General features: G+C 45.6%; 2 protein-coding genes across 9 annotated transcripts in view; one reads left to right on the forward strand and one right to left on the reverse strand.

The window, feature by feature from the left end:
• Nucleotides 1-13,243, reverse strand: part of TSPAN4 (tetraspanin 4) — a 416,360-nt gene extending 403,117 nt beyond the window's left edge. The window contains exon 1 of one of the 6 annotated variants that reach the window (XM_088166703.1): nucleotides 13,093-13,243. The gene's annotated coding sequence lies outside the window, so the exon portion shown is untranslated. Of the gene's footprint in view, nucleotides 1-13,018 lie in introns of all 6 variants that reach the window. The other 5 variants (XM_088166706.1, XM_088166705.1, XM_088166707.1 and 2 more) reach the window with 5 other exon arrangements.
• Nucleotides 13,244-13,351: 108 nt separating this feature from the next.
• POLR2L (RNA polymerase II, I and III subunit L) lies at nucleotides 13,352-16,823 on the forward strand. 3 transcript variants are annotated; one of them, XM_014873641.2, is made up of 3 exons: nucleotides 13,352-13,511; nucleotides 13,666-13,773; nucleotides 16,364-16,823. In XM_014873641.2, the coding sequence occupies exons 2-3, from the start codon at nucleotides 13,679-13,681 to the stop codon at nucleotides 16,470-16,472; spliced, it is 204 nt and encodes a 67-aa protein (XP_014729127.1). In that variant the 5' UTR covers nucleotides 13,352-13,511; nucleotides 13,666-13,678; the 3' UTR covers nucleotides 16,473-16,823. The 3 variants fall into 3 exon arrangements, with proteins under 3 accessions (XP_014729127.1, XP_088022839.1, XP_088022838.1); XM_088166713.1 differs by having other exon boundaries at nucleotides 13,463-13,497; XM_088166712.1 differs by having other exon boundaries at nucleotides 13,482-13,524; nucleotides 13,665-13,773.
• Nucleotides 16,824-23,005: the final 6,182 nt, after the last annotated feature.

Here is a 23,005-nt window from a genome sequence, read left to right on the forward strand (position 1 = left end):
TTTCTGCCTCGCTCCTCCCATCTCATAAAATAAGCCCTCTTTTAGCAGAGGTCTGACCTACTCATGAACACTACTGATAACCATAGGTGATCATGGCATACCGATGACAAAGAAAACAGCACAGGCAGATTTTATGTTCCAACATTCCTGGCCCTAAACACACAGAGAAGAAGTGAGGGAAACATCTCCAGCAATGCAGGAAAACTCAGACAGAGCAGCTGTATAAACCTGAGAAAACAGGGGCAGGCAAGGCTGATCACTGAGAACAGCATGACTAGCATGAAATGAGAGCACAAACAAGCCCAGGAGGCTTGAGGTCCTCTTGCAAGCAGAAAGCAGCTAGCCCCCTTAAATCACACTCAGTATCTGCTCCTGTGCTCTGCTATTGAATTGGCAAAAATAAAATAAGAACCAACAGGAAAGGGACAAAACTAGGACAGTCGCTCCCAGCTCCAGCTTTCGGTATTTACCTCTCTTCAGCCCTGCCCATCAGCTACCCCCATTAACTCAGATTTGAGGCACTTGTTCCACACTACTGTACAGAGAGACACTAACACACACACTCAGCTTCATCACTGACACACATAAGCAACAAAAAATTAAGAGAGAAGGTTCCTTCTTCTCCCTTCCTCCTCCTGTGTCATTAAAGCATCGTTGTTTTCTCTGTGAAGCTTTTAAAGAGAAAACAGAAATGAAATTAAATGGGAGAGGTGTAAAAAGTGTCTGTACAAAATACCATATGTGCAATGCCTCTTCTCTTCCATAAGCTGTGAGAATAAACAGTACCTTCTCTGGCAGGAGCAACAGGGCTGTCTTATGTAATCAGGGGATGGAGGGAGAGGAGTGGGTCAGGAGAAACACACACTGCCCACTGCTCGGAGAAGAGCTCCTTTCAGCAGCCATGAGTAAGAAGACTGCAGAAGTGACAGCTTTGCTACCTCCCTGCCCAGCTGGCTCCCTGACCTGCCTAGAAGCAGTGTCCAAAACCACGGGAAAGGCTGGCTTTGTTTCCAACACTGCTGGCTGGTGGCCTTATACACAGGATGACAGAACGCTGCTTTCCTCACAAGTTATGATGGGGCAATTTATTTTCATTGGCATGAGCAGAGGAGGAGAGCCAGTCTGATCCACCCTGCAGCAGCAGGACACAGTGAAAGGCAATTTTGCACATCAACCTCACACAGTCATAACACACTCATACACCTCATACAGTCATTGCACACACCCTGTCCTTCCCGAACAAAATCGTTCAGCAGAGACCTTTGCCTTCAGAAGATGAACCAAGGCATCTACAGCCCAAATTCTCCACCTTCCATTCTCATCATCCATGTGCTGCTAACATCAATGTAAAAGCCTGTCTTGACTCCCTTCATGGCTATCATCTACCCATTCTCTTACATTTCCACAGCAGCCTGCCTGTAAAGTCACAGGAGGATTTTCCCACCCTGTTGACATAATTTCCTCCTTGTTACACACCCTGTCCAGTCCACGCCACTCGGACAAGCTGCAGGCTGTGTGCTGGATGGAACCTAACAGATTCATCCCAATCCATCAACCCTTGATGACAAATCAAGGCCAGACTAGGGAGCAACAACTTTCTGTGCACAGGCAATTCAAACTGTTCCACAGTAAACTTAGAAATACCAACAGTCACACTCTGCTCTCATCACTTGCACTCACAGGTACAAAACATCTGCCAGGCTTTTTACAGCCTCACTGACTTCTTTACTTCCCAGTCCCTCAGATCTGTTGGGTCCACTCTAGCCCTTAAGACTTAACACTCAGAAGATTTTCTGAAATCCAATATGCCAAACTGCCTTTCTCCACGATACTTCCAGCTTCCAGTAAGTCCCTTACACACCAGCTCTTCCAAACCGTGCCTCAGAAACAGGTCCTGTTTGCCACAACATCCATGCAGCTCACCAAATGCTTAGCTCTACAGTAGCACCATCATATGTAAACCCTCACATATGGCAAATCAAAACAAGAAGCTACAAATAAAAATTTTTAAAAAAGAAAAAACAAAGAAGAAAATAAAAAGAACTCCAAGCAAACAACTTAAACGACTGCTAGAACCATCCATGTATCAGCTGCAATAGCAGCATTTTGGAGAGGACTTTTCTGGGGTTTTTATTATTACTACTATCTTATCTGCAGAAGGCAAGCCAAGAAAACACAGAAATAGATGGAACCAAGCCCTGCATCTGAGCAAGCTCTCTAGAAGCAAATACAGACACGTTTCAGGGCTGGCAGAACACTGTGCTGAAATTAAGTGGCGTGGGTTGTGACGGAAACACAATTTTTCAGATCTGGTAATGCATGCCAGTGAATAAAACTTCCATAGGCTGTACAGCAGCACCTAAATATTTGTCCTACTGCTGTTCATCCATAGCTGGCACACATTCAGAGACTACAAAGACAAAGCCAAACCAAAGCTCAGACTGACTTTTCTACCTCCAATTTGCATTGCACTTCTCCCTCCAGGGATCTTTCATGGCTTGGTTTGGATTCCATCCCAGCTCAGTCCCAAACACAGAGATGTATCAAACAATTTCAACACACTGACACATTTCATTTTGAATTTAAGTATCTGAAATTACTTTGAATGCACATTCATGACATTTCAATACTCTTCTGGATAACTTTTTAATCCACCCATTTCTCACCCCATGGGTAGAGAGAATGTAGGGCAGTGGGTCTAAACGAAAACCAGAAAACTGCAGCAGGACAGAATGCAAGCTCTTTGGGTGTAGTACTGTTTGCCCATGGGAAATTAAAACTTCATCACTAGCTATGTAAAATTTGGTTGTACCAAATACTGTCGACCATGAGCAGGACACAGGCATGACTCAGCAGCAAAAGGAGACTCCATGAGGCAACTAAGGTAGTTCTGACTTTCACCCCTTTCACTGCAGAGGCAGGTAAGGGGATAACTACCTACCAAATGCCTTGAGAATGTGGAGCAAATATGAAGGGCCAGAGCAACTCTGCAACTTAATCAAAAGCCTGCTGAAAGAACAAACTACATACCTACAAGGAAATACTAACAGAAGGGGTCATCAAAATCATTTTCCTCACTGTAACAAACAGCTTGGAGAGCAGTAAAGGACAGCTGGCTCACCCACAGCAGCACTTCCCTTCAGAATGACTCCCGTGCAAGGTCAGTGGGGCTTCCATTGCCAAAAGCCACAGAGTGCAAAAGCAGTCTGACTTTGGACGAATCCTTGCTAGGACTGAAACCTGCAAGAGGTGAATTGGGTGCACAGCAAAAGAACTCTAGCAAGGGAAAGAAAAAAGCCAGCAAACAATGCTTAATAAACCATAAATACTTCCTTACAGAAAATCTTGTGTTCTTACACTGGCTAAGACAATGGCCCAGAACTGGTTCTCCTTTCATAATACTGTACAAAAGAACCTGAAACCAATATTGTCTAGCAATAGCTCATCGTGTGTTCCACGAATTAAGGCCTTGGCAATAACCCAGCAGCCACAAGGCTTATGACAGCTTTCTCAGGAACTTATGAGAATTCGACTTCTTTCCAGTAAGGCCCTTAGGCTCCCAGAGGAATCCTCAAACAGCTTTTCAAGCCCTAGGAGTCAGGCCAGTGACAGCAAAAAGAGGATACCCAAAAGGCACTGCAATGACAATCCCACAGCAGAGCAGGAATGCAGGCAAGCAATAAAACTGATGTTAAACAGATCCACAATAAACTGGCCCCAATTATAATTTGAACTGTAGGGCACTGCCAAAATGAAATGGTCATTTACTGACAGAGAAAGCAAGGAAACATAAAACCTCAATAGAACAGTAAGAGATCACAGACAAATTTTAGAAAGCCCAACACTGCATCTAGATGAAGAAAGCTTCTCTTCTACTTCTGAGCCTAACTCTGTGTCCTCACCTCTAGCAGGGGACCAGGATGTTCTGGGCAGTTCTCGCTTTCTGCTATAAAGGCATTCTATTATCCATCCTCCGAGGAAGAAACTCTCTCGCGTGTGACAAAGAAGTCCTACCAATCTTCCCAGAATCCCTTTCCTCCAGATGTCCTGATTCCGTGACAAAGGCAAAATGCCCAAACAACAGTAGCAGTACAAGCAGAGCTGCTGCAGCACAGCTCCAGCCCACTACCACCACGACTGAAGTTAAGAATGCTGGAAATAGGGCACCATGCTGGCACTTCTCTACAGCAGCAATAGCTCTTCTGTGCTCCAAAGGCTGTTCTTTGATCCATAAAGTGGCTGCACATGTGCTGGGGGAAAAGTCATTCTTTCACACACATATTTTGTTTTGCAGAACAGAAAGAAAAACATATTTGTTCAGCAAGTATTTTAAGAAGACGAATCATTTCTGCTTTAAACTGACCCCACACACAGAGGATGTTACTCAACAAAGAGGAAAAACACATCTCCTTTGCAGAAATGCAAATACAGCCAAACACACCTCCAGCCCCATTGCACACAGGTGGTATCCTTTGTGTAACACTGCCTATGGCTAAGATTCACCCACACTGCAGATAAACCACTGCACAACTCGGTTATTACAGAGCTAAACAGAATTTATACACACATTCATCTTCCAAGGCTTCTCAATACCAACAGAAAAAGCTATCTTTCACAGCATATAGGCACTTTCTTAATATTAAGCTTTTTGGCTTCTCTACTGAGAATGGCAAATGTAATAAATCAAGAAAAGAAGCAAAGCACCTTGACAAGGTCATACAGGGGGCTTTTAGGAAAAAGTCATGGCTAGGGCAACATCCCAGAGTAAAGAACCCATGTCCACGCTCTCAGCATGTCACTCATCAGGCCAGGTGGATACAAGAGTGAAATATGAAAAGGTGTCTTTGTTTATGCCTATTTTGAAGGGAGCAAACTTAAGGAATCAAAATGATTTGGAGGCACCCAAAACACTCAGCATATCCTAAAGGAGAGGGGGAAAGTACATTACAGATAGTTTTGAGGAGAGTAGAGAAATATACAGTCAAGTACCCTTTTAGATCAGGCCGGATTTTTAGGTTTAAAGGCAAGCTGCAAACCAAACTACAACCTTGATCGCACAGCTCTTTTTATTTAGGCCAAAAATTAATGCAAAACCCCAACCAAAGCCAGCAGTCCCTGGGCACAGCTCAAGCAGCCTATTGTTCCAGGAGGACTTATCAATCACCACAGACAACCTCCTCTGATCAGGTCGTGTGATTGAAGGCTGTAGTTTATTATTCCCTCACACCACGGGCAAGCGAAGCAGCAGCAGCAGCGGTATCAGATCAGACAAAGGAGCTGCTGCCCTTCAGAGCAGGCTCCTGAGTAAGGAAGTGCTCCCTGATGTGCACACAGGTGTGATTTGGCTGTGCACAGCTGGAACACCTGAGGAGCCACGCCACGTGTGCCATGACTGGCTGGGCTTAAACAGGCAACGCAACCCAAACCCAGGAAATTCAGAAGTCAAGTTGGTCTCGTATCCTGAACTCGCTAGAACTTCTAAACTATTTAACTCGGTAATGGTGCAGCATTCCCAAACACTATACAAATGCCAAGGAGTGCTGAACTGCTGGGCAGAGGCGAGAGATGATGGAAAACTGAGTGAAAGCAAGCCCCCCATGGCTCAGTCCCAGCTCCAGCATGCTGTGCTCCATCACTGTGCAGCCCTCAGGGCTTCTCTGCAGCAAGCTGAAGACCCCCCCTCAGCCCAGGGGCTTCCACACCCCACAGCTTCCCAACGCTCTGCTACACCAGCACCACTGTGTCATGATTAAAATGCTACAACTGGCTCCTGAATAAAAAGGAAATTCACCTGCAAGCAAAACAACTTCAAAATCCATATTCATAAAAAGTGTTTGAGGAATGTAGAGGCCTTCCTCCTTTACCCATGGAAACGCAACAGTCCTTGGTCTTTTATATAAAACATGCCGCAATTTCTTTCTTTCCTGCAGTGCAGTCACTGTGCATGTGTCTACCACTGTATTACCTCAATATTTTTGCTCAAAAAAGCACTTCCCTAACAAAAAGGAATTCACTCGCACAAAGCAAACTGTATTACTTCTGCAAAATTTCATTTGAGAATCCACAGCTAAAGTGCAGGACCCCTACGGTTCCCAGCTCTGCAGTGTGATAGCTTCAGCGTCCCTTGTGAGATGAAGCATGTCACCTTAATGCATGCTTAAGGTGAGAGAACGACCAGGCTGATGGGCTTCATCACCCTAAGGACACAGAAAGTGACATACTTAATCTGATGAGAGGCACTAAAGCAGCGCCTCTTAATATTTTATGAAACATTTGGCTGTTTTTAATTTTAAAAACAGCAGCTCAATAAACAAAGCAGTGGAGGATTCCCTGTGGATGGCACTGTGATAGGTGCACAGCAGCCCACTCTGTTGAGTGATAACATCGTACCCAATTCATCAAGTCTGTCCTCCTCCCCACATCCGTGCTGGAAGGCCTGTATACTGGGAGGTCTCAGGCTCTGCACACCACCAGGGACTTTTCCAGAAATAGTTCTCTTTCATCAGAAGACAGTGTCTAGCAGAGGCAGCTTTGAAAATGGTTTGAGACATCCAGCTTTCACCTAGCACCTTAATCTGGACACAACAGGCTGACATGCCCAAGCTGAAGAAGCTGCTTTAATCAGAAAAAATACATTTTCTTCCCTGTTTGCCCAGTTCTGGAACGAGATTACAGAGAGACTGACATGAAACACAAAATGCAAGCATCCCACTTCATTACTACTGCACACTTCCTTTAAGTTTATCTGCTTCCTTAAGCAGCCACTACTGGCCACTGTCAAGAGATAAGGTACTCAGCAAGATGGATTTGTGCTCCAACTTACAGCAATCACTTTCTATTCCCACTCCCATGAAGGCTTGCAAGGTGCAAGACTGGCCAGAAGACATATGGAAGAAAAAGTGTGAGCACCAAGTTTGAATACAGACATAAGCATTCCCCAAAGGCCCAAAGGACAGCCTTCAGCAGAGCCTGCTCTTTAATCCTGTGCTCCAAATACATCCATCACCACTTATGAGAACCTCTGAGATAAGACTAAAAATAAGTTAGAACATCTGCCCCCCTATTCCTTTTCACTGGAGTTCAGAAACTCATACCATAGTAAAGTACTCATGCCATGGTAAAGTACTACATGAGGGATGGCTTCCCACAGTGTCTTTGGAGATAAACCCTGGTGGGAGGGGGCCTGTCTATACACCCAGGGAAAAAGGTTCCCAGCCAGCAGCAGGAAGCATATCAGAGACAAAAGCACATCCATGAGCTCAGTAGGAACACGCAGTCCTCTCACCATGGAAGAACACCACCTTGGGGCTTTTCCCTTCAAGCATTAATAATTGACAAGTCCTGCCCTCACCCCAACTACACAGTCCATTCTTCACTCTGGGTAAAAAAGATTCTGTAGAAATTAAAAGCAATATCCCAAGAAAGGGGATTATTTTGTCATCTGAGGACACTTACATGGAAGAGTAGAGCTGATGGGCAGTCTTGTGATCTTTCTGATTAAAACGCTGCCTCAGGATATTACTCTCCCCCTCCAACATGAAACAGTCAATTAGGCTGTGATATATTCATGTAATAAAGACTATTTCTTATAAAATATGTCAATCCAAGACTGGCAATACTTTTGCCTTGAAGTCACCTTACTAAGAAGAAACATGACAGATAAATCCAGTCTTAAACTAGTTAAACACTGGCATCTGAGGAAGCAGAAAAGTAGGGAATAGACAGGTCTATTTTTCAATCCCATCACAGTGCTTTTAAAAAAAAAAAATGAAAAGGAGGGGGCAGAAGAGCTTCATTTCCATGAAGAGCTATCTTATCCTTTCATTATTAATTTTATATACATGTGCATACATTCACACACACAAGTACACTCACCTTTCACCTACAGCAACCTCTACAGGTACAAGAGCGTATTAAACTGAACAGAACAAAAATCTGTTCATGGCCTCAGACACGATGGTGTCAGATGACCATCCTGATGACTCTCAGACCACTCTCTTACACCACATTAAAAAAAAAAAAGTCATTATTGAAACAAGAACTGTGTTTGTGGAGCATCCACGCCCAGCCAGAACACCACCTCAGCTCTCACCTGTGAGCACAGCTGGGATCATGGATGGTCCAGCTGTGCTTCTCCACAGCCACGTCCTGCCTCCAAGGGCACAGTGGAACAGCTCTTGAACACAAGAGGCAAAGATGGCTCCATAAGTCTTAGAAAGTTACAGAATTCCACCACTGCTCACCATCTCCCAGTTTGCTGGCAGGAGCCACAGAGATCCTCAAAGATGTCTTTAGGAATACCTGGATGCCAAGAGTCCCAAGCAGAGAGCACCATCCCAGCATCCCAACTCCTGTCCAGTGAAGCAGAACAAAATCTCTGCCTCACAAAAATAACATGAATAACAACATCTCTGCCCCTTTCTCAAGTAATAGGCAGCAATCTTTATACCTAACACTAGAACATCTTAAATCATTTTATGGGAAAACATTTGCATTTTTGAATGCATCTACAGGACTTCCTCATATACTCTATTTAGCAGAGACATCTGTTACTCAATATATATATATATATATTTCATCTAAATCCCACCCTCTGAATCCTTTCCATCAGTTGTCACTAATGAAGCTTTGTGTGCAAAACCAAGTGCATTCTGCCCCCATTAGGAAGCCAATTACAGCAGGAAAAACAAGCAATTAACAAGGTGCAAAATAAACATCTTGCCACCTGCCTTTTAATAGCAACCCCACTTCAAACAAGTCACAGTCTCAGCACAGCTTACAGAACTGGCAACTGATATTATATATGTATTTATGCAGCAGCTGTTCTTCATTGCAACAAATATTACAGGCTTACCAGATAAGGTCAGCATATTTAAAAAAACATATAGCAAGTATTAAAACCTGCTTTGAGGCCCTGAATGCTGCTTTTAATGAAATCAGCAGCATCAGGCTTGTGTGGTATTACAGCAGAGCTGCAGTCACATCCCCAGCTTAGAGAGATTTCTCCTCATTTCTCCTTGCTTAGCAGCTTCGGTATTTGTTTCACTAAATCCAGGGCCTGAGCAGCTCTTGAACAGCGCGTGGGGTAACTAACAACACAAAACTCTACACAGCAGACAAGTCTTTCCTGCTTCTCCTCGCCCTTCTCCACTTCCCTACCATTCACATCACTACACCCGATTGCACTGTGGGGCTGGGGGAACAAAGTCACTCACTAAAAAAACACAAAACAAACGAAAAAAAATCAAGGGGAAAACAAATCTATATTCTGTCTCACTCTTTGCTCCTTAAGCCTTCATGCTTTAGAGGGGAAAGGAGGACTTCCAAAGACACCCTAGCTAGCTCCAGAGGGAGCCACTTGGCTTCACCTTTTGTGGAATGACACACTTCTGAGTAGTTAACCAGGACTAGAGAAAGCCCAGGAGTATGTCTGCAGGATTTAGCAAACTTGGAGTGGAAAATGTGCCTGAAAAAATAGCAGCCAAGCTTCATCCTGCATGTTTGTTTGTCTTTGTATCTTTCCCTCTTGCTCTGACTCTCTACTGCTATGTAAGTTATTTATATACATTAAACTTTCCATGTCATATTTCAGTTCCTGACTAATGTCCTGTTTAACCACTCATTTCACAATTCACGTCAGTTTCTTCCTCTTAGGGTTCTTCCCTCTCTGGGATCCGAGGAGTAAAACCCTGAATATGGTACTTCTGCCATCACGACAGGATTCATAGTGTTAGTTGGAGATGGAGAGAAAATTGTTAACATTCTAAGTGACCACAGGGAGCAACAGAGAAGAGAGCTTTTAACTCCAAGCAGGGCCAACAGGGCTACCCACAGTTTTACAGAAGTCTGCATCATGATCAATAGTACTAAAACAATCCTTCACCGAAACGTTCTCCTAAAAAGTCGTATATTTAAATAACAGTTCACTACCCTTCAATACAACTGGCAAGTCAGATCTTAAAAGACCCACATCTTCAGTTCTGATCATTATCTACGTGTACACAGAATAAGCAAAGTCAGAAGAAGGGGAACAACAACAGGAGGTGAAAAGTGGTGAAAGCTCAGAATTTTCCAGACTCTTGAGGGTGCACACGTAAATCTGACCTACTGCAGCCAACAAAGTAAAAAATACCTTTTAGCTACCAGTTTCTCATGCTACCAGTGCAAGTGCAGAGATCTCACAAGTCTTTCCTCCAGCCCTAATTACAGAGACAAGGTCAGAAAACACACAATCTGCCAGCATGAGCTGCAGGAGGTCATATGGCCACTCCAGCTATAGAAGTATTTTAGGAGTAGTTCAATCAGTCAGGTCACTTAACTGACTTCATTTCTGTTTGTTTTTTAAACAAGCAGCAATATTTTCCCTTGGATTTTGTGCATGGGAGAACAGGAAGCAGGGTCTACTCCTTAATCACCAGGCAAGGATTTCAGGACACATCACTAACAATGCCATAGAGCAGTGATTCCTAGCTGCATTTTACAGATCTAAATCCACCAAAAAATGCCAAGAAGAAGCCTCATCCCAACAGTGACAGAGGATAAGAACACTGTCAGCTTTCAGAAGCTGTTCAGATCACAGGAAGAAGGCGGATGTATTATCTGCACTGCCTCACAACAAATCCACACGTGACAGAAGCTGCTCCAGCTGCACATCAAGAAAGCAGCCCACAGTTCTCAAGCTTTCTTCAACTCAGTTAATTCCGGGGCAGTCTCTTCTGCTTAATGCTGATGAGAGCTCCAATGGGTTTTCTGACCAGAAGGCTGCCTGAAGACCCAAAGAATCAGCAGCTTGAGGACTACTGCTTATTGAAGGTGGCAAGAGACCAGAAATGCGGTGAGAAAGACTCGCACTTCTAGTTCTAGGAGCTGGGACTTCAATTCTCACAATTCTTCTTCAAAGGATGCGTAAAGAGACTCAATCATTGAATTCTTTCCGCCCTCTTCAAAATGATGGTTGAAGAGATCAAATTTCACCAAACACGAAAAACTGAGTGTCATCAGTAGCCAGCTCACCTGAACAAGAGTGGAAACGCTACCCATGGCTCAAGCTGCAGTCCTCCTAATCGGCGTGAGCTAGAGCCCATAAAACACTGACTAATTCCCAAATAGTCACATGTGTGCACATTCCCCCACAGCTCTTCTAAACAGACTTGTGCAGTTTGGCAAACGGTCAGATTAAGCAGAGGATATATGAAGTTAAGCAGAGAATCTTTTCGGTATGTAGCAGCCTCTCCAGGTCATAGTTTACAAAAATCTTTACAATTTCTAGGATCAAAGCAGCTACAGCCATGAAAGACCTATTAGTTCACTAGGTCCATCACCCAGCCAAAGCAGGTTACCCAGAAAAGACATGACAAAGTTAAAGTAACGGTGTGTGAACAAGCCGAGTACATTTTTCTTTGAAAAAAAAGACGCTAAGCAAAGACAGATATGTGAACTAGGTCCAAAAGTTAAAGTTCAGTTTTGTTTTTAAGAAATAAGCAAGCACATTTCTACAAGGCAGCTATAAAATGCTAACCTATATCTAATGATGTGGCTTAGCTGTGAAGCCCAGCTCCAGCCCCTCTTTCTCACTCTCAATTGCAAATTTCCATCTCCAAACACAAATGCCTTTTACCTACACACAGTTCAGTAAGAAAATTACTTTGGAGCCCTGGTGCTGAAAATGCATCAAAGCACAATCTTCAAATTCTCAACTCCCCACCCCCTCCAGCTCCCAAAAAAAGAAAGAAATCAAAGGATAAAGAGGAAAGACACAGTTTGGCTCCTGCTGGCCTACAATAACAATAATGATCATAATCTAGAGATCGCAGGAGGTTCGTCTACCCTCCATGCCAAGTCAATTTGCTCCATTCACAACCGCGCATAATTATTCCTGGGACTGCAAAAATTACTGTCTTTTCAGGAGCAGTAGAATTGTAAAAATGCTTTCGACCTCAAGCCCTTATTTATTAAAACAAAACTATTTGCTCTTTTACGGTTTATGTTAGGTCTGGCATTTCTGTGCAGAGGGTCAGTAATCCAGTCGTTCAAAAAATAGTCACGAAAGACGTATTAACATAAGCTGTGCATTAAGACACAATTATTTATATGCCTGACAGTAATGGCTCTGCGCTGTGCACTGTATCAACTCGCAGATACTTTAGCAAGAAAATAACAACACTTTGGGAGAATTTCTGCTCTCCCAAGGACAATTAGCATAACGCTAACGCAGAAACGGGAGAGCAATAAGGACTGACAGAGTCATGCTTCATCCCAGAGTCTCCACAACAGCGGTGCCCGTCCCCAAAGTTTGTACCCATCACAGCACGCTTCCCTCTGCTAAGCACACACAGCCCGTGCCTAATGCTTCCCCAATCCTTAGATTAATGAAATACGAGTAAAGCACTTCCAAGATGCATTATCCCCTGCCACCAGACCTCGGTGGCGCGGATGCCCGGCGGGACCGGGCGCGCTGCCGCAGGCGGGCACGGACTGTCCCCGAGCCGGGGAGCGGCCCCAGCCCCCGAAAGGCTCCCCTGGGTGGCTGCGGGCACAGCCGCGGAGGCAGCGGGCGGCACCGGGGCAGCGCACGGCTCCGGGGGCTCAGCAGGGCGGAGCGGCACCGCCAGCAACGCGACGGAGCCGCGTCCCGCCCGGCCCCGGAGTTTGGAAACTCTCGGCAAACCCGCGGCCACCGCAACTTGGCCGGGGCTGGAGGGCGAGTGCCACCGGAGAGACATCGCCTGTCCGGGCTGTGCGGAGCCGCGGAGCAGCCCCGCAGCGCCGGGAGCGGGCTGTGCCGCCGCCTCCCGCCCGAGGGAGCCGCCGAACCGCGGCCGAACCGCGGCGAGCGACGCCGCGATGCTGCCCCGGCAGGGTCGCGACACGGCGACAGCGGCGGCTCCCACCGCCCGCCGTTCCCCTGCCCCGGGGGGAGCGAAGGACACACCGTGCCGGCGCCCCTGCCCGCGGCACGGCGGAGCTGCGGCGGGGCACCCCGGCTCATCCCCTCAGCCCTGCCCGCCGGGATGCCCACCCTTCACCGCTCCGCCGGACCGGGCGGGCGGCTGCCGCGCCGCAGCCACCAGTTGCGCTTCCCTGCCGCGGTACCTCAGGCAGGACGGCGTGACAAGTCCGCTCGCCGCCGAAGCCCTCTCGCAATGCAACAAGTGCCCGCCCGGGCGCGGCGGGAGGAGGCGGCGCGGGGGCGGTCGCGGTGCCGCCGCTCAGCGCTCGGGGCGCCCCGGCTGCCACTCACCGCGCCGCGCGCCCAGCGCCGCCGCGAGCCCGCCCCCCCCCGCGCGCGCTCGAGCGAGCGAGCGGGCGCGCGCGCTCTATTGGGCCGCCGGGGACGCCGTAGAGCGGGGCGCTACCATCAAGTACCACGGGGGGGTGAAGGGTCGCTCAAGCCGCTCGCTCGCCGTGTCGGGCCGGCCGGCGGCGGCGCGGTTTCCCCCGGTGCCGGGCGCGGTGGTGGTGGCGGCCGGCGGCCATCGGCAGCGGAGGAGCGGCGCGGTGGGAGCCGCTCGGTGGGAGCCGCTCGCGGGGCCCGGCGGGAGCGGGGTCCAGGCCGGGATCGGGGCTCGAAGAAGGAATCGGGACCGGGCTTTTGTAGCCCGCAGCCCCGAGCGCGCGGTGTCCGGTCGCTCGCAGGGGTTTGACGCGGTGTTTGTGTCGTTGCAGCCACAGCGCAGAAATGATCATCCCGGTCAGGTGCTTCACGTGCGGCAAGATAGTGGGGAACAAGTGGGAAGCCTACCTCGGCCTTCTGCAGGCGGAGTACACGGAAGGGTGGGTTTTATTTCTGTGTTGTTCACGCCTTAGGTGAGATCCCAGAGCTGCCGGGCTTGGGAGGGAGCTCTGGACATCATCTCGTCCAACCCCCTGCCGAGGCAGGGCCAGAGGCACAAGTGCAGGGTCCTGGCATCATAAAAAACACCTAGAGAGGCTAAAAACCACAGGTACATTGTTCAGCCGAAGGGTAGAAATTTTAATAGGCAACGAAATACTTGTTTCCCCACTCAATCTTTCAGGGCAGCAGTATAGAACTTGCCAAGTCATCATCCTTGTACCCAAAACCTTCCCAAATATGTAACTCTGTCCACATTTGCTTGTTTCTTCGCTTCCCCTTCCATACAGCCAACTTTGACACCAACGTGATCAGTTTTTTAAAGGGACAAAAAGAAAAAAATGTTACAAGTGTTAAGAAGTGTTTAGCATTTTGGGGTTTTTTTTAAACCATTTTAACCCAGAGTTGCTAACCTTATTTTGAAGTACTGGTTTGCTGGAGAAAGGAGGAGTTTTAACTGCTTTAGATACCCCACTGATAGTCCTAACAGCTCTGTGTTAAGAAGTCTGTGCATCCTTTGCAGAGCCAGTTTCTGCTAATAGTTCAAGGAGAGCGTAACCATGGTGACGCTGCCTCAGAAGCTTTGAGAAGAAAACTTGAGAAATACTTATATTTTCATCAAGTTTAAGTATTAAACAAAAAAACAATCTATGGATGTTTGCAATTCAGAGGAGTGAAAAAGAAGTTAGAAATTTAAGTGATGTTGAAGTAGAAAGTATATTTTAAGTAGAAAGAAAATAATTTAGTTTGCATTCAAGTGGTTGGGCATCCTAATAGTTTTTACAGGTAAGTTTATTTCGTAGATGGAGTTAAAAGCATTATAATAGCATGGGTTGGTTTTTTCACTCGTGCTACAGTTTACTTTTTTAATAGTGCTTCTGGCTTACATTCTGGCAGTACATTTTAATATTTTCCCCATCTGCATTATTCCTCTGATTTTGTATAGGAGTTTTGTGTTGTCATTGACGAATGCTCACTTGAAAACAATTGTTGTGGTCGCTGGTTTGATTCTGGGGTGGTTGTTCAAACTAACACAATTGTGGTGTTGTAAGAAGCAGAGTTTACAGATACCAAACAGTTAAAATCTTACAATGCAATACTGGAATTAGTGGTAATGGTTGCTTAAGAAATGGATGAACAAAATGGGAAAACTTTTCTAAAGAATAAGTATTTTAAAAAAAAACACCCACACCTGTTTTTCCCTTAAAAGTGTTCTTTTTCCACAAGTCCTTGGAAGCTGGAGGAAAAGGCAAATACAACTAAAGTTGTCTTCAAGTATATAGTATGACTTTGAAAATTGTGATTAATGTTAGTATTTTGCATCTCTGATAACTGCATGTGAGAGTTCAGAACTCTCCAGATAGCTCATAAAATTTTCCTCTCAACAGACATCAGATGCTTTTGTTCCCAAGTGTTTGGGAAAATTGAGGCATCGTGTGATGTTTATTTATAAACACTCTTTAAAATGCCCCACAGTGTTCTTACACTTCTCTAAAACAAGTTTTGCAGGTGCTGTCCTAGAATGAGCAGCCCTGCTGCACTGTCAACAGTTGCAAGGACTGAGTGACATCAGAGAAGCTGCTGGAAGTTGGCTCCTGCAGTTAGACTGTACTGCTTGAAGCCAAGCGACCTTTTGCCATGGTGCAGCTTAGGCAGAGGCTTGCTTTCAGTCATTTATATTTTAGAAAAGTATCCATTGGCTTGTTCCTACAGGAGAATTACAAGTTCCAGGAAATTTAAGTTTGTTTTGAGCAAACGCTTTCTTGCATTGCATTATGCCAGTCTAAAAACCTGAGATCAGTCATGTCACACTCTGAAGGAGTATCAGACTGGGTTTATAGTCCATAGGTTGGAGCTAAAGATCTTGGTAGTATCATGATCTTTAGAAGTCTGGTAGCCACAGCCATGGAAGACACACGCAGTGGCTTAGGCTAGGATGACTCAACATTCTCTACCCAAACATAAGAATCTGGAGCAGTCACTCTGAAAGAATTCAGTGGAAAGACTGTAAAACACTGATTTCTGACCAGTCTGCACATACTTGTATATATGTGGGGGGCAGGTTGTGTAACTGAGTGCCTTCTCTGATGGGAACTGGGAAGGATTGTAGCCATGCTCAGAATTAGCATTCCTGTGTGGGGGAGGTTGCGTTCCGAGTTATTTTAGTTCCTGTATATCTCACCTTTTTAGTGTGGCTCAGATCTTAAATTTATCTTGTGAAATAGGCAAGAACCATCCTCAGTTTACAGAAACATGTTAAAACAGTGCCCTCGGAAAGCTGTGGCAGCCAGGGACCCTTCTCAGCAGCAGATCCTGTGCTCTGGCCAGCTGGAGAATGGGCAAACACACTCAACAGCACTAAGTGGAAAAGGGCATTAACAGCACATGCTGAATTTCTGTCTATCTTTGAACTGCAAACAAATTTTCCTCTATGACTGAGCTCAAAGTAATCAGTGTGTTGCTTAGGAAACGCTTCCAAGTGGTTCTGACTCACTTCACCCGTTATGTTTTTTAATTGTTGTTCGTTAATAGAGATGCCCTGGATGCCCTTGGCTTGAAGAGATACTGCTGCCGCAGAATGCTCCTCGCCCATGTGGATCTGATTGAGAAGCTTTTGAATTACGCACCCCTGGAGAAATGAGATGGAAAAAGCACTGTGCTGCAAGCCATGTGGAACGTATCTCTAATTTAAACTTGAAACTGGACTTCAGGCAGTAAAGGATGAAAGCCAACTGTAGTGCAACCATCAAGAGATGTTTATCTTCTGGATAAAATACCACCCCAAGCCACTAACCTCTTTCAAGGAAACAAAGGAATGATGAAGTCCACTTAAGAAAGATTTAGAGATTAAAAGTTTGGATGCTGCTTCTTAAATCTGTGTTTGGAGTTGTGAACTTCTAGATGCTTCTGCCAGTAAAACCAAACGTTTGTTATGTAGAAAAACTATTATATTTCATTAAAATGTTGAAATAAAGGAGGTTTTTCCCTTGTAGCCTTCCTACAGTTTCTGGATAAAGCGTATGCTTGGATTTTGCTGGTTACCTGAAGGTTTGAGGTACTGCTGAGTCCCCAGCCCAGTGTCCTGTACGAGGCAGGCAAGGGTTAGAAACACAGGACTGAACTGTGGTTCCAGTGACATGGAAGTGGGTAAGTTTGTGAGGCATTGCTCCAGAAAGTTGCTGGAGCCCACAGAGAGCACTTCCCACCGCAGTTAAAGTCAACTCCTGTTCTCTACCCCAACCCTTAGCAAACACTGGGGCTGCTGTATCACAAAAACAGCGATTCAGATGGTGCAGTGCCTTCATTTAAGCAAAACATGTCTGAGTGTCTCCACGGAGAGCACTGGATGTGAGAACTGAGGCGTGCTGGTGTGAAGAGGATCAAAGTGCTGCTGCTGCCAAGCACCTGCACCCCTGTGTGGCTGGTACAGACGCTTTCCACCGCTCCTCATTTCAGTGACTTCACGTTGTGCTGCGTGTGCTGCCCGGCCCAACAGAGAGGGGGTGAAACAGAGAGAGGGCAGCTGGGGCTGCAGGACTGGGGAATGTCCCCTACACCCCATGGTCCCTCCTTTCTCTTGCACAATCAGCTTCTAAGTTGGATTATGTTTTCACTCCGTTCTGTGACACGCAGAAGATGCATTGCTGCCTGTGGTGTATGCACATGGCAGACACACCCATCTTACCTGAAAGTGAAGGAGGCCCACTCCTACACCTGCGTGGGTTTGGTATTCTGCAAATGCAGCACTAGTTCATTACAGCAGCCCAGTAGAGAATGGGCTGGAAAAGGTGATAATTCCTTATTGCTCCTTGGTGCAGTTAAACTTTTGGCACTCATGTATCAGCTGCAGGGAGAGAAGTATCTCTGTGGATTCTTTTCTGTAGTACAAAGAATCTGGTTTGAACAAACCCTGGGTTTACAGAAATAGGAATTATTTAATGTGCTTACTGGGTCAGACTTGTACCCACGAAGCTTAAAACTAGATTATTTCACAAAACAAGAGGCGAGACTGCTGCTTGCCTTTGGCTATTACCCCATCATTCTTTACACTTGAACTTGCTTTTCAATTTACTACAAGGCAGTAGTAGATGTTTCTCATATTCAGCAATTCTTCACCGAAGACATATTAAAACCTGTGCTTTACCCTAATGCAAAGAGAATTAAGCAATTAATTCTAGCATTTGTTTCATGCTTGGGTCTCTTATGTTCTGCACGCCTGCTGTATTAGCAGGCTGAACGCGCTTTATAAAAACAAACCAAAAAAAGCCCTTCACGTCTCTCTCGGGCTATTTTGTAAAAAGGGACACTTGTGAACTAGAGGATGGCTTATTTCCCTGTCAGTGGGGTGTGACACAGCCCTGCGTGCCAGCCTGCTCCCAGCTCCACCGGCGGGCCCCGCGCTGCCAGCGCAGCAGCCCAGACGGGAACGTCTGGCAGAGGCAGCAGCCGTGCAGGAATGCCGTGCAGAAAGCTGGCCTGCATCGCTGCCAAGGAACTGGATTACACGAGCTGACAGGACTTGGTTTCTATCTGCAAAAGCAAATTTCTAATCTCGTTTTCTGCTTTAGAACAACGTGTTTCTTTTCAAAGCGGGTGCCAAGTTGTCTGATGTGAAGAGTTACGGCTCCTAAATACTTAATAGGGAAAATGCGATTTACAAAATCACAGCAGGCCTCGTTCAAAAAACGTGGAGGAAAAAGAAAAACCCACCTTGGTTGCTCTCATTACTATTCTCAAAACCAGGGTGCAGCAGAAGCCAATGGCAGTCTGGTATCACTCCCTCAGACAGATGTTACCCAAGGAGCCACAAAAACACCTGAGCAGCAAGACAAAGACACAGCAGGCACTAATACTAGCTCAGGCAGCCTTTGACACCCTGTGTGCATCACAGCTTTTCCTCGGGAGCTTGCAAATGCAGCATTAACCAAAAAAGCCATTTCTGTAGTGTGGCAAAGCAAACAGCTTATCGTGATCATGTGAAAAGTTATCTCCAGAGTTTTGTCCTTGGGAGGGTTAGGAGCAGAAGCAGAGCTTAAATCCTGTTGCAGAAAGAGTCTGAAATTTTCAATGGATTTCTATAAATCCCATCTTTAACCCCTGCTCATTGGTAACCAGGAAAGTAATTCCCTTTCTGCTGTCACTTCCCCTGTGCTACCTTCTGCAGCAGTTAATAATGTAAGAGTATTGGATCTGCTTTCTAACCTGCCAGATGTCTTTGGAAAGAGCCATTAAATATGCTCACAGCAGCCACACTTTTTCAAGACAATGTAAAGGTGTGTATACACAGAAGAAATAAAAGAGCCTCAGTTTTCCCTCAACCAGAAAAAAAAGCCCTTAACAAAATCAACAGATAGGTAGCAGTGGAAAAAGAAAAGAAGATAAATGGTACTGAACATGCAGTCTTTAATGACATGAGGAATTCTGTCAGCTGGAAGGTTTCTGAAAAATACAAAAATGCCACCACTCCTCTGCAGTCACTTATTCACTTTACATGTAAAACATTTTGGAAATTTTTCAAGTCTGTCTTGATAAGCTGTTGCAGGGCTCCCACTAACCCAGGTCGTGGTTTAACCCCAGGCAGCAACCAAGCCCCACACAGCCACTCCCTCATTTCCCAGCAGTGGGAATGACTCTCTCTGGGGAGAGAATCAGAAGGGTATAAGCTGGAAACTCGTGGGTGGAGATAAAGGCAGTTTATTAGGGAAAGCAAAAGCAGAGCAAAACAAGGAATTAATTCACTGCTACCCATGGGCAGGCAGGTGCTCAGCCTTCTCCAGGTCAGCAGGGCCCCATCAGGTGTAACAGTTTCTTGGGAAGACAAATGGCATCACCCCAAATGTTTCCTCCTTCTTGCCCCTCACTTTACATACTGATATAATTTAGTCTGGAATATCCCTTTGGTCAGTTGGGGTCACCTGTCCTGGCTGTATTTCCTCCCACCCTCCCATGCAACCCCAGCCTCCTCCCCAGCATGGCAGTACCAAAAGCAGAAAAGACCTTGGCTCTGAGCCCTGCTCGGCAATAACAAAAAACATCTCTGTATTATCAACCCCGTGTTCAGCACAAATCCAAAACACAGCCCCCTCCCAAAATACCCCCGTACTGTGAGGAGAATTAGCTCTAGCCCAGCCAAAGCCAGCACACCTGGGTCAGAAGTGTGACAGAAATCTCTCTGTCACCCAGGCCACAGCCTCCCTCCACACATCACAATCACACAGAAATAATGAAGTTGTGCCTGCGACACACGGTGGGAGCCGAGGTCGTGAAAGTACAGAGGAATCTGCTTCTGGAGCTCAGCATCCTGCTTCAACCTGGAGCATCAGCACCAGGCTGTGTGTGCTTGGAAAGCTTTATGTGTCTTGAAATTACAATTTAAAAAAAAAAACAAACCTCTTGATCATAATTCTGAGTCCATCTGCAGGAAGGAAGTGAAATGCTTTTGTGCCGATCTGTAATGAGCCTCAGGTTTTATATCTCAGAAGGAATTTTGCTCTGAAAAACCACCTCTTATGAGGGTCTTGCCCCAGGGTGATTTACTGAGAGATGTGTGCTGGGCTTTTGTTCTTCCCATGACTTTTCCCTAAATGCAGTCTGGAATTAGATACTAAAGTCTGACTTCTTGTATATGTTTCTTGTCTATATGAAGAAATAAGAACTCTCAAAATCCTGATTAAAACCATCACACAAACCCCCATAGCAGTGTATTTCCATCAAGATGTCTAACTAGCCCTGTGGCTACAAAGCTGCATTTCACTGATAATAATCTGTGAGAATCCAAAATAGGAGCTACCTCTTTCCCTGTAAATGGCCCTACAAGAAAAATAAAAAAAAACAACCAAAGAAACCAAAACCAAATTGCCTATTTGCCTCTACAATCAGTTTAATTCCAAGTAGTTTCTAACTTCAGTATGAATCCTAGTAAGAAAATAGCATCTCTGCTTTGACTCCTCCCAGAGCAGACCCATGTACATCCAGTTAAACTCAATTGACCAGCAAGATTTTCTTATTATTGAAACTTCTCAATTGAGACATCTCCAAGATAACGTTGCTTCCACCTGAGTCTGACTGCCCAGGATATGAACTTAGATTTTCTTTCCCCTTCAGTGCATTTGCACCACAATTTACACTGTGGCTTTGCTTTCAATTTTTATTCAGTTCCTCCAGCCAGTGAGAAAGCATTTTTAATTGCTCAGTGGGGACAGCACAATAAAGACGTTTGAAAACCCAGGACAGGGAGCACATGGCCAAGCCTTTGGCTCTGCCATGCTGGATGGTTTCCTGTGTCACCCACTGAAGTCTGTGGGAGTCTTTTCATTAACTTCAGTGTGATTTAAATGACCTGGTAGCCTGTGGTGCCCTGCACCACTCGGGTGCCCAGGATCAATTCATTTTGTTAAGTTCTGCTAAGAAAAGCTGTTTGAGTTGCCCAAGCACCAGGCACTCAAAGAACTTTCAGATCTTGCTGCAGACTTCAACCATGTGCACCCCTAGCACATAAGGCCAAAGAAGAAAATAAAAGGTAAGAAGTTACTTTTGGCTGCAGTGACTCCTGTCACTCAGGGCCAGCTGCAAGGCTTTTCTTCTGGCTGCTGTTTGGAAACAGCACAATATTTACATGGGAGTAGGTCTTGTTTAAACCCTCATTGCTTTCTCCTTCACACTCCCTTCCAGGAATATATAGGGAATGTAGAGCCAAGTCATGCAGAAAATGTTAGGGTTTGCACCCCTAACTTAATTTCTCCTTCTCCACAAAAACACATCTTCCAGACTCTGTCAGTCACCCTTCGTGGTGAGCTACCTTGCCTTGTGCTGCAGGGCACAGGTAGCAGGGGTGAAGCCACCGAGATCCCAAGCATCACATGAGTTTCCCCACAATTACCTTCAGGATACATCTGCTCCTGTGTTCAACAGTGAGCTTGTAACAGGCAAGCCAGAAAATTCATGCAGGAAAGCCCTTCACTTATCAGGAAAGCCTTTCATTTATCCCTCCCAAATACAATGCAAGTGTTTTAATAAAACGGGTTCATTATTTCCTGCTTTTTAGGAGATGAACAACTCAAGATCAAAGAAAGGCATGGAACAGCTGACAAAAAGCTAAAAGCCCACAGACTTTAGGGAGCTCAAGAACCCTGGCAGATAACAAAGCAAGTGGAAAAGGCTGTGGTCAAGCCTTTCTATAGGCACCGATGATTTTGAATTAACACACTGCCCATCCCACAGGCTGGATTTAGAGCTAGGAATAATAAATACTGAATACACTGTCTTTGGGAATCAGATCTCCCTCTTTTAAAAGCAAATCTACTTAGAGAACTCCAGGAAGTGAACTGCTTCTAAAAAAACTTTAAATAAGTCAGTGCCAAGAGTAGGACAGCTGTGCTCAGCACCCACTTTTAGATACTGACCTTTTGTGAGCTGCTGCTTTCCACATTTTCTAGTGGTTCACCACAGCTGTATCTACAAGCTTTGAATTTCTTCAGAGATTACCTAAATGTCACTTTCTTTGCCAATATCTCTCCAGAGACTCATTCCAAGTGCATGAAGCATAGTGGGAATCTTTCCTGAAGTACGTTGGGTCCATCCTATCCCACTCTCTCTTTGCATTTTCCAGGCTGGTCCACAGCAGCAGCAGAGATTCCCTTTGCCCATCTCCACATAACATCACTGCTCGTGTCTTTCAAAGACAGAAAAAGGCTCATGGTGTGTGTTTAGGGACAGGCCTTTACAAGAACATACAGGTTAGTTACTGTGAGCCTTGGGCAACCAGTGCAATGCCTCAGTTTCCCTTTCTGAACCTCTGGGATGGCATATCCCACTCTTCAGAAACCATCAGAGATGAGCAACAAGGAGTGGCCTAACCTCACCCAAGATACCCCTGGTATCTTCTTACATCCTTCTTATCAGCAACCCCTATCATAGATCCTCAAATCCTAACAGAATATTTTAAACTAGATTTTAAAAAAATAACTTTTTGACACTAAGCAAAGTCCAGTGTGGGAACTGCTGATGGAAAGCTGCTGCCCTGAGCTTTTGCAGCAATTTAGAGATCAGCAGCATCACTGTACCCAGCAATCCAGGTTTATAAGAACACAGCTAAAGCCCAATTATCTCCAACTATTTACTGAGAGCTGCCTTAAAGTGCCTCCCTCCTTCTTTCTTTCCTTTTTAATGAAGTCT

This window comes from Sturnus vulgaris, chromosome 6 (genome assembly GCF_052056855.1).
Source record: "Sturnus vulgaris isolate bStuVul1 chromosome 6, bStuVul1.hap1, whole genome shotgun sequence".
Classification (NCBI taxonomy): domain Eukaryota; kingdom Metazoa; phylum Chordata; class Aves; order Passeriformes; family Sturnidae; genus Sturnus; species Sturnus vulgaris.